This window comes from Corvus hawaiiensis, chromosome 10 (genome assembly GCF_020740725.1).
Source record: "Corvus hawaiiensis isolate bCorHaw1 chromosome 10, bCorHaw1.pri.cur, whole genome shotgun sequence".
Lineage (NCBI taxonomy): Eukaryota > Metazoa > Chordata > Aves > Passeriformes > Corvidae > Corvus > Corvus hawaiiensis.
In genome coordinates, this window is record NC_063222.1 from 8531376 (window position 1) to 8542469 (window position 11094).

General features: G+C 37.8%; 1 protein-coding gene across 1 annotated transcript; it reads right to left on the reverse strand.

Annotated features, from left to right (window-relative positions):
* Window positions 1-2900: 2900 nt before the first annotated feature.
* On the reverse strand, window positions 2901-11094 carry RBP2 (retinol binding protein 2). The gene is made up of 4 exons (XM_048314749.1): window positions 10954-11094; window positions 7947-8125; window positions 4928-5029; window positions 2901-3179 (listed from the first exon to the last, which is right to left on the reverse strand). The coding sequence occupies exons 1-4, from the start codon at window positions 11024-11026 to the stop codon at window positions 3126-3128; spliced, it is 408 nt and encodes a 135-aa protein (XP_048170706.1). The 5' UTR covers window positions 11027-11094; the 3' UTR covers window positions 2901-3125.

Here is an 11094-nt window from a genome sequence, read left to right on the forward strand (position 1 = left end):
CAACCCATCAACCCTTTGTTGTTTTTTCTCTCCCCTGTCCAGCTGCAGAGGGGAGTGACGGAGAGGCTTTGGTGGGTTCCTAGAATCCATCCAGGGTCAACCCACTACACTGGATCAGAAGGTTGCTGATAAATTCCCTTCCTGGGGCTGTATTTGAGCAATATTCTCTGTGAGGAAAAGAATCCATCCAAATGGTAATCCTTCAAAACAGTTGAGACAGCACTGCGTGCCAGAGGGCTGAAAAAATGTGAATGAATATTCTTTGATTTACCAGCAAGGTCCGTTCCTCCAGCGCAAGTATTTAATCTGCTGACAAGGAGATAAGGGACTTTGAACAGCTTAGAGACCAATCTAACATCACAAATATGATACAAACAAGGATACCTTTGGAAGTAATTATAATGCAGCATAACGAATATCTCCTCTGTCTCCAGCACTGGGCGTACAGTTGTAAAGGAGGATGCAAGTTCTTGCATATCAGTACATGTAAAAACAAAACGTTGTTTTGGAGACCAAAAAAAGCTTGCATATTTTCTCACTTCCTGTTAAAAAGTCTGAAATTTTCATTTCCAAGATAGGTAAAAAAATAGGGTCGGATCCAGTTTTCTCCTAATCAAAGTCTACTTGTGCTCAATCACCTACTTCCTTTACTTCTGAGCCATAACCATTAGATAGAACTAGTGAGCATAATAAGAAACCAATTGAAGAATGTTTGCTTTCCCTCTTCAAACTCATCATTTGTGAATTGATGATAGTTCCTTGTGATGTATGAAACATTTCCTTTGGATTTATGATTTGGTGTGAATTTACAAATCCCTGCATTTTGCAGACTTACTCCTGCCAAGAATCAACTAGGAGAAATGTCACTGATTAAAACATGCACATTTTGTTTCCTAGTGATTATGTTCTTCTGATAATATTTTGAAAGCTTAATGAACTGTGGTACTTCTTGTCCTTGTAACTAGCTGAGACTTAGAAATATGAATTAAATACATATCTACTGAAAAGTCCAGGTCAGGGCTGAATAAGACGAAATAAGGAGTTTACTAACTCCAAGTGCAGTTTCTTCTGCACAAACTAATATGAAAGCGTTGCTCAGGCAAAGGACACAGGAAGTTTGATACAAAGTCAACTTTTATCAGGAGAAGCAAAGTCCAATTAATAAAAATATCCTTACATATGCACTTCTATGCCTGTCATGATTTAACTCTGGCAACTAAGCACCACACAGCCATTCCCTGAGAAAACTCCTGGGCTGAGCTAAAGACAGTTTAATGGGAAAAGAAAAAGTGGCATGCACAAGCAAAGAAGAACAAGGAGGTCATTCACCACTTCCCATGGGCAGGTGTTCAGCAGGGTCCATCACGTGTAACAGTTCCTTGGGAAGACCAAGCAATTACTGGGGAATGCTATCCCAAACACAACAGTTTTCCCTCTTCCTTCTTGCGGCTTTATATGCTAAGCACGATTCCTATGGTGTGGAATGTCCCTTTGGCCAGTTTGGGTCAGCTGTCCTGGTTCTGCTCCCTCCCAGCTTCTTGTGCACTCCTCACAGGCAGAACATGGAACCTGGAGTCCTTGACTGAGAGGAAGCACTAGTTAGCGACTACTCAACCATTATCAACATTATTCTCATACAAAATCCAAAACACAGTGCAGTACTACCTACTAAAATGAAAATCAGCTCAATCGCAGCTGGAACCAGGATAATGTCCATGGCCATATAAGTATTGGTGATATATTAACCAGATTTTTGCAGCTGTAACCTGGTTGTCAGCTGGGAGACTCCTTTCCTATCCTGAGCTATTGACATTGAGCGGGCTAAGGAGCAGGTGGAGATGAAGAGAAAGCATATGTTCTTCCATTTCTGCAAAAGTTTTTAAACATATTTTCCATACTTCCCTACCACTGATCTGTTTAGCGGATTTTCACTCCTCCCATACTAAACAGAGGGTGGGGGCCTATGGACATGAGGGAACTTACCAGTGCTAAAGCTGATGTGAAAGTTTTTATATCTGAAAGGCAAGGTTGTAGGAAAGACAGTGTATTTTATTAAAATAATTCATGTAGTTGGGAAAAAGGAGATGAGCTTTTGGGCATACAAGCTCTTCTGGGAAAGGTGTGCACACATTTTGTTGAATAATACAAGTTTCTATCTACTGAAGTAGTGTTCATCATCCATAACTTAACTTAGTGTTCAACGTCCATAACTTAAACTTGCCTTTAGCAAAGAACATGAATTCTTTTGAAAAATCCTGAATAAAACTGAGAAGAGTTGCATGGAAAAGACTTTTCTTTTTACAGTCTCTGAAAGGTGGCACAAGGTGAAGATTGCAGCATGCTGGGTACTCTTTATGCACAGAGTACATGCAGACTGTGTATACTCTGCAGTTTTCCTCTTACAGTCCTATGTGTGCCTTAGTTTTCACACCACGCAACAACTCTTCAATGTAGAGTTTGCTTCAAACAGCAGATTTATCCACTGGGATGATTATTAGGGTGCCAGTTCTAACTGGAAGTTACAGCATTGTCATTGATCCATGTTAGGATCATACTGAGGAGCTGCAGCATTTCACAAGGGCCATGAGATATTTATGGTGATAACCAGTAGCAGCTTTAGACCTGAGCCATTCAAGGGAACAATCCAGATGTGAAAGGACATGTATTGTGCTCAGTGAGGCATTCTGTTGCCTGAAACTGTGGACTTAGTGATCCAGGACTAAATTAAATAGAAACTGTCCAATGATTATCCAGTATTACTCAGTCATCTGAAGAGATCATGATAATACAGCACTATGGAGAGATAGACTGTGATTGAAATAATTGTGGCTGTTAATTTTCAGCCTTGTTGCTAACGGACATTCCTCTGGAAATGATTATAAAGATGTAGGGAAGCATTATTTGAAAGACAATTACTTTTATTTAATTCCAGATTGAAAGGCAAAGGAATTTATGAGGTTTGTAACTGATGTTATTTCTATAAAGTGTGCTTTTTCCATAAACAGGCACATAATATATTCACATAGCAGTGTCAAAGGAATGAAAATCTGGCTTCATTCTTCTTTTTAGACAAAACATAATGGCATAACATTGTGATGAAGACCTGGGAGGCTTTCTGCTCAATTTTAGTTCTTCTTCTTAAATGTCTGATGGCACACCTGGTCTTCACATGTCAGTTCCTGCAGTATTAAAACAAATAGTAAGTATGTAGTGGTAGAAGTTTTATTTTGCATATATATCAGATCCCACCAGAAATTGCTACAACTGAGCCACTACATTAAAAACTTATGAAAAATTGAACAGTAAGAATAGTGTATTATATGTAACCAAACAGCAGGTATGCACCTCATGTTGCAGTAATTAGTTTTTGATACATGAATTGAACTCTAAGAAGAATAAACATGAAAAATGCATAAAAATTGTGCTTTAATTCAAGGCTTTTTCATGCTCTGTTGTTAAGACAATATACTGTAAGAGTTTATAATTCATGTTACCTCAAAATTCACGAGAAGCACTGAAACAAGGAAATAAAAAAAAAAAGAGGAATGCTTTAAAAAGATGATTTGCTTCAGAGGTGTGCCCAGCCATTTCTCAGGGGCCAGAACAATGCACCATTGCTGCCCAGTGCTGCAGCTGACCTCTTAAAGGCTGGCACAGCTGCACATTGCAATGCAGTCAGTTTGGTTGGTGTCACTAGCCAGCATTCCTGTGCCAAACAGGACTTTGAAGGGAGCTGAAGCTGGCTTTGTGGCCAGCAATGGGCCAAACCTGGAGTCCAGTTTCTGAAGACTGCTGTAAGGATCTGCTTGGCTTCTTTGTTTCCACCAGTCTCAGCCTAAATCTTGGTACCAGCATGTAGAACCTTTTAGATCAGCTTTTGAATATGTGTTCAGATGGAGCTGGAGAAGTGCACTTGACAGGTGACTTTTAGTTGGGTGGCACATTGTGGGCTTTAATTCCTATCTTTGACCTTTCAGGCACAGAGATGTGAGCCACTGGGATTGCCCACACCAAGTATGTGTAAAGTAAACTTGTGAAGGAGCAGATGTCTTGGTGCAAAGCATGGGATAGAACAATGGGCTCTTCTCAGGAATCTCTCTCCGTCCACCTCTTGTGCCATCCAATATTATCATACCCATTTCTTGATTGCTTTCCCAGGAAACTCTGGAATCATTATCATTATGTGAAATGTTCAAAAAATGAGTAGATGTGGCACTTTGTGATGTGGTTTAATGGACATGGTGGTGTTCAGTCAAAGCTGGGACTTCATGATCTTGGAGGTCTTTTCCAACCTTCATGATTCTATGATTCTACTATACTGTTATTTTGAAATCTTTCTGCACATCACTGATTGCTTGTTTCCTGCACAGGCTTTTCTGGCCTCTCTTGGACTCACTACATCTATCTTTGGGCTACAGTTTACTACTTTAGATGTTTGAATTCATTATTGAACTAGGAAAAAATAATTGCAGTATGGGTTGTTTGTGGGATCCTCTTGAGTATCCAGGGGTTTCTGATCTGTACTACAGCACAGTCTGCTAAAATTTCATATTGCTTCATTCAGAACAAAGAATAACATTTTTCTTGCAATCTGATTGATTTTTTTTTCCTTCTCTTTTTCCCTACTAGTGATTATATAAGAATGAGATTATGTTAGAGGCGCAATGTAACAGGAAGGGTTAACAGCTGGAGGGCAGTGGACTGGAGCAAAAAAACCACTGCAGGGTTACGACTTAATTTGGAGCAGGTGGAAAGAAATTGAGCATTCCTGAGTTGAAGCAGAGGGGAAATTTCCTTAGAGTTCAGAGATCAGAACTGTCTAAAGACTTTTCTAACCAGAAAAAAATAACAAATCCTTTGAAATGGAAAACCTGAGCCTATGTTGCAACCTAAGTGATGTGCTGTGTATCTGTAGAGCAGCCCTTACCAGATGCAGGATGTCTCCTTCAATCCAGTGCTTCCAGCCCCTGTTATTCTTTTCACCTTTCTGAACACAGACCAATTTGTCACCATCCCAAGTCACCAGGCTCTGCATGAATCAGATAATTAACTCAGTTACATTAATGAGAAGTTTATGAACGTATAAAAATAATTTCAAACAATGTGAATACACAATTACAGTTGCTTCCTATCATTCTCCATCTTCCTCATTAAAAAACCCCAAAAGCATTTAAACAAAACCCAAATGCATTCAAGATGACAACAGCGTGATGATGGAAAGCTTTTGCAGCGCTTTGTTGTCATTTCCATGTGTTTCTCCACATACATGAGTATCAACTGTTCATACTAGCTAGTGAATTGTTGAGTGTGTTTACAACTACTTGTGCAATATATGCAAATTGTATTATTTTTCTTGCTGTTTAAAGCCATTAATGGAAAAATTATAGGGTTTCATGGGTGAAGACTTGAGGGCTTATAATGGCAAGTGCAGGGCTAACACCTTTTCTAGCTCTGCATAAAGTAATAAGAGGAAGAGTATGTTAATATCATCTCATACACTAAATTTATTTGTATAATTTCATGTACTTTCACAAAGAAATTTAAAGGGATGTGATCATAAGCTGGACAATGTGCTGTAGCTGACCCTGCTTGAGCAGAGAGGTTGGACTAGGTGTTCTCAGGATACCCCTTCCATCCTCAACCATTTCCTGATCTGGTGTGATTCAGAGTCTATCAGCAGCACACGAGGTACTGGGTATGCTGATTCTTGTCCAGGAGCAGGATAAACCTCACTAAGGGAAAGTTCTCTTTACAGGCTAAATTGTCTATCTATAGATGTGCCAGGGTACATTCAAAGCAACTTTGTTGGAATTGTTCTACATTTGGACCCTTGTCCTTTAGGGACGTACTTAGCCATGTATCAGACAAATCCTTATTAGAGACCAGTTACAGCCCATGAAAGCTCAATTATTATAAAGCTCCAAGTGTATTGGGAGCTTAATTCATTTTTAGTTCAGCACTGGATGATTTATTTCTCTTACGAGGGAGCTTTCCATTAATAATGAGACAAAACTCATTCCATTTCAGTTAATTTCTTTCTTATTTGCGGAATTTTCAACCTACATGCTCTTTAAATTATCCATGCCCTCTTTACATTTAAATGTTGCCTACCAATTTTTTTACCTTCATCTAACTTTAATGTGTTTGAGGCATTTTGTTAATAAAGTGACCAGAAAATAATTTTAGAGCAATTCAGAGAATAATAGCATGACATGCTTCCTTTTTCCTTCTCCTCTCTAGAAACAAATAATATGATTTGTTTAGAAATTCATATTAGGCAAAAGTAATTAAATTAGATAGGATTATAAATGCACAATTCCTTCCTTCCTTCCTTCCTTCCTTCCTTCCTTCCTTCCTTCCTTGAGTCTGCAAGTGAAAAGGTTTTTCAGAGAAAGCCAATGGCTTTGGAAGTGGTGATGAGCACTAGAGGAGCAGAAATTGATGGATTTAAGGAGTGATGAAACTAATGAGTCCTTAGATCCTTACTAATACCTTCAACTGATCTGAAGAGATGTGGGAGCAGTGTTTTAAAGCATAGACTTTGTCACAGGAATTTCTTCCACCCAGTGCCCACTGGAGGAGACAGAAAGAAAATTTAGAGATAGGGATATTCAGGATAGGTGAAAGAAATGGGTCTTACTCTTTGATGGCTTGCAGTGCAGTGAATGAGAAATAATTTGTAAGAAATCATAGGAATGACACTGCACAAAGTTAGTTTGAGAATTAAAAGTGATCCATGGTGTACAAACAATGTCTGCGGTTAAATTTGTGCCACTTCAGTGAAGGATGATGTGAGTTCAAATGCAAACATGTCCTTTATGCTGCCACTTTTCCTGTGGGAATTACCAAAACAAAACAGTTGACAGTGAGTTTTGATCTCAGCTTCTCAGAGTTTGGCAACTGCAAGCTGAGTGGCAGAATACAGGTGTGGTAATTAGCAGAGTTGATAACAGGTATATTTGGTGAATGATAAGCAAAGGAGGAAGGGGATGCTGGATTAGCACGACTCCAAAGGGGACAGTCAATGGAAATTTAAGATCTGACCTTTCTACATCTGAAAGTGTTGCTTAAGCATTTTAGGGGTGAGAAGAAAGTAAAACAGAAGCAGTATTGATACAGAAACATGAAACTGAATTCAGTAAGTGAATCAGTGCTCGTGTGTATTCTTTTCCTCCCTGACTTCTCTGAGAGAGTCTTGTTTGAATCCCCCCAGGAACTGACTCTGCCATAGGAGGTAGGGCATGGGCTACAACATGGCCCTTAATCCAAGTGTTGTCCACATATCTCCCTGAAGGGTGTCTGAACAAATGGCTACAGATTCCTGGGGAAATTCTGAGCTCTGGTTACTCTATAATCCCAAAGATAGTGAAGCATCCACTGCTGGGCCTCCTTGCCCGCTGCCTCTGCACCTACCCTGCCACCTGATCACTCCAAGCTTTGGCTCACATTTTTTCTTGTCCCTTCCTAAAGCTCCCCTAACATTAAAAGCTAAGTGCAAGTTTATTTTTAACAATGTCCAACTGTTAAACTGCCCAACTGAGACTGATCAGTGTAAACCCAGCCATCCCAAAATGAAATTTTATATTGACACAGTCCTAAATTCACAGGGATGAATCCACAGTTTCATTAAGGAGGATATATATGTAAAAACAGACTTTTGCTAATTTCTAGATGTATCATGGAAAAGCTGGAAAAATCCCCTACTAGAAAAACATAATTAGTGATTGTCCTCACGTATCTCAGTAGCCATCCTGATTTGCATTTCTAATAAATGCTTATAGCAGGAAAGAAAACTGTCTCAGGATGCAAATTATTTCTGTTTTATAAAAATCCTCTGATGGCTGTAAAATATTGGGGTGTTACTTAACGTATTCAGCTGATTTTTGGAACTGCTGGCTCCTGGTGCGGACTGTAGTATAAACAGATATCAGATACCAGATTTTTACCTTCACCACTCGGTTATCCAGTCCCTTGGTGTGTTCTTCAAACTCCACTCCCACAGTGTAATCCAGATCATAGTTTCTGAAAGTACTGAGTGTTTTTGTTTTAAAATTGTCTCCATTTTGAACAATCTCTTTTGTTTGTTTCAAGTGTTTTGCAATCTTACGAGTTGCAAAATCAATACCTGTCAAAAACCAGAAAATCAAGTGAAAATTCCAGTATTTACTAACAAAAATAAAAACCCACAGCGTTTATATTTACACATTAAAAAAAAAAAATGAAGTGAAACATAGTTCCACAAATGGTGCTTTTTCCTACAACATTTTCTAGAGAAAAAGGTAATTTCAAATAAAAATTACCTTGTGTTTGCAAGTATACTTTCAACTCGAGGATCTTCCACTGATAATACATTTATTTATTAACAGGGTATCTGTGGGAATTTTGTGAGCATTCAACATACAACCAATAGAGAATAGATGCTGGTGTGTTAAATCACCTGAATTTCCAGAGCTTTTTGAGAATGTGAAACAACAGGGGCTATTAAGACTGACAGTGCCCTTTTGGCCTCACTCATACATGAAGCTGTGGCATGCAGGAGTGCTACTCTCATTTTAGGCTCATCAGCCATTCCCTTTCCTAAGCACGCAGTGGGAGTCTTAGGCACGTGAGGGTGTTGCTGTGTGTCCTGCAGGGTTACAGATGCTTTAGGCCACCCCTAAAGAAGGATCTCAGAATAATATATTCCTTATCAGAAATTTAGCATGTTAGAATGGGTATGTAATCAAGGGAGAATGAGTATGTAATCAAGAGAACTTGGGCATGTTACTTGTATGATGAACCTATAGTCTGTGAGAGTATACAAGAGGTTAATTAATTAACTTAAAAGAATGAAACTTATATTAATGAAAAAAGAAGCAATCAAATAAAAGCCTGAAATCCATTATTGTTTGATAGCAGGCACACAAATAAATTGCAGTTTAAGAGGAGACACATTCAAAGTCAAAAGTTAAAAAAGTATCCATGTAGAGCATTTGACAGGTCCTGTTTAATATTCTGTCAACATTTTCCGCTGTACTGATCTCCTTAACATCCTTATTTTGTTCATGATTATAAAATTATAATGTAAACAACTGCTTGGGACTGAATGCATTGCAAGTTACCAAAGGGAGCATATACATGACCATGATCCCAGTTTGCTCAGCCAACCCCCCTAATGCCAGCAGCATTACCATCTGCAGTAAATATTTCTGACCAGCTGGCAGGGAATCTTATTATGGTGCTGTATGCAAATGAAATAATCTCCCATGCTTCTGCAAGAGATTGAAAAATGGGTTTGGTTTGCTGGCCATCCTTTAGTGGTTTCATGTGTGTGTTAATCATTGTCAGCTCGGCAATGCCACTTGCTAATGGAGCCCTTTTTCTTTTGCTGGATTCATTATCCTACTTGTGAAGTACTAATCGAATTGACTAAGAGGATAGGCTTGAAAAAAATGTGACTTTTTAACATGGGGAATAATGATCTTGTTCAGTATTTATATTCAAGACTTCTTGGGTATATTTTATCTGCTGTGGTGGATTAAAGGTATCTCTGGGTCTGATTTATAGCCAGGCAACATAAAATTTAGTTCTCTCTCAGGGAAAAAAATGTCTAGACCTCTAAAGAAATGCTATTTCTGACTAATATATTAGTCTTGTAGCTCCTGGAGAAAAATCAGGGAGGTTTTATTAAAGCATGGTTTTCATAACTGCATTTTGAACAATATAAGCAATAAAAATGATATGCAGTTCTATTATAGTAGATTTAAATACTTTGTAACATGTTTATGATAAAATCAAAGTTTCTGACTTAAAGGACAAAACTAATCTTTAATTAAAGTATAGAAATGTGTGTGAATTAATTAAAAGGACAGATGAATTAAAAAAACCCCCTCAAAACCTCAGTGTCCTTTGAATCCGAGCACATTAATACTTAAAATATCAACAAAATGTAAAATTGTGGGAAAAAGAGGAGAAGAATATCTTTTCACCCTTTCCCTGCAATTTCTTTCTGAGAATCACCTATAGCATATGCATCTTTGCAGTGTTTTTGGTGTTGAGTTTTTTTGCTTATTCATTGGCAGTTTTAAATTACTATAACTTATAGTGTATCTATAACTTTAGGTTTATATATGCAAGTATGCACAAAAATCACTTCAATTAATGTGTATCTTTCTCCTGAAATTCAAAACACTGTCCTAATCATTCTCGTTGTCCTAATCATTCTCATTTTTAATCACTCTCTCTTTTTGTGCCTCACAGGTGTATATGCATATTATTTACAGATGCCCCTGAAGTTACTGAGTTTTTTTCCATAAATGCAGAAGCTAAAACCTATAAATAGTGAGACTTGCCTTTCTGTCTTACAAGAGCTTTGAGGAAATTGCAACTATTTTCAATTGTTGATGAATAATGATGAGAGTTTATTTTAATGTATTTATGTATTCTATTTCAATCTGAACAGATCAATCAATTAGGATTAAGGTTCTTTGGTAAAACTGGTAGAAAATCAGTTAAAGCATCAAATTTTTCATCTCTGTAACATAATTAGTTCAAAGCACTAATTAAATATGGCATTATTTTTACTTTAGTGATATAGAATATCTTATTCCTCTTTAACCAGATTGTGGCTACACTGTTGCCATAAGTATATACCAGGAGTAAAAAAGAGCTTCTATATCTGAAAGCGTGTTGTTTTGGTTTCTCCCCGCCCCCCCCCCCCCCACCATCCCCCATCCGCATCTGTTTTTTCAATTATCTAAATAAAGAATAATATCTTTGGCTACAAGTCTTCATTTGCTTATAAATTTAGATCATTGCAATTTTAATTACATTACAATTACTTGATTTGTAATGCCATTGGCAGAAACCCTTATGCCACAATGTACATTACAGAAAAATCTCATTAATTTTTAGAAGGATTTTGCTTATAATTGAAACATTTTCTCTTTATATAGTCAACATTTTTCCATTTACCTAAAGCAACCATGTAGCCTTCAAAGTTTTCATTGGTTTCCATTTCCCATGTCCCATTGTAATCGGCAGGCATGGTGGCGAGAGTTTAAACCACTTCAGCTCAAGGAGTGAGACTGGAAACAATCTCTGCTAAGAGAATGT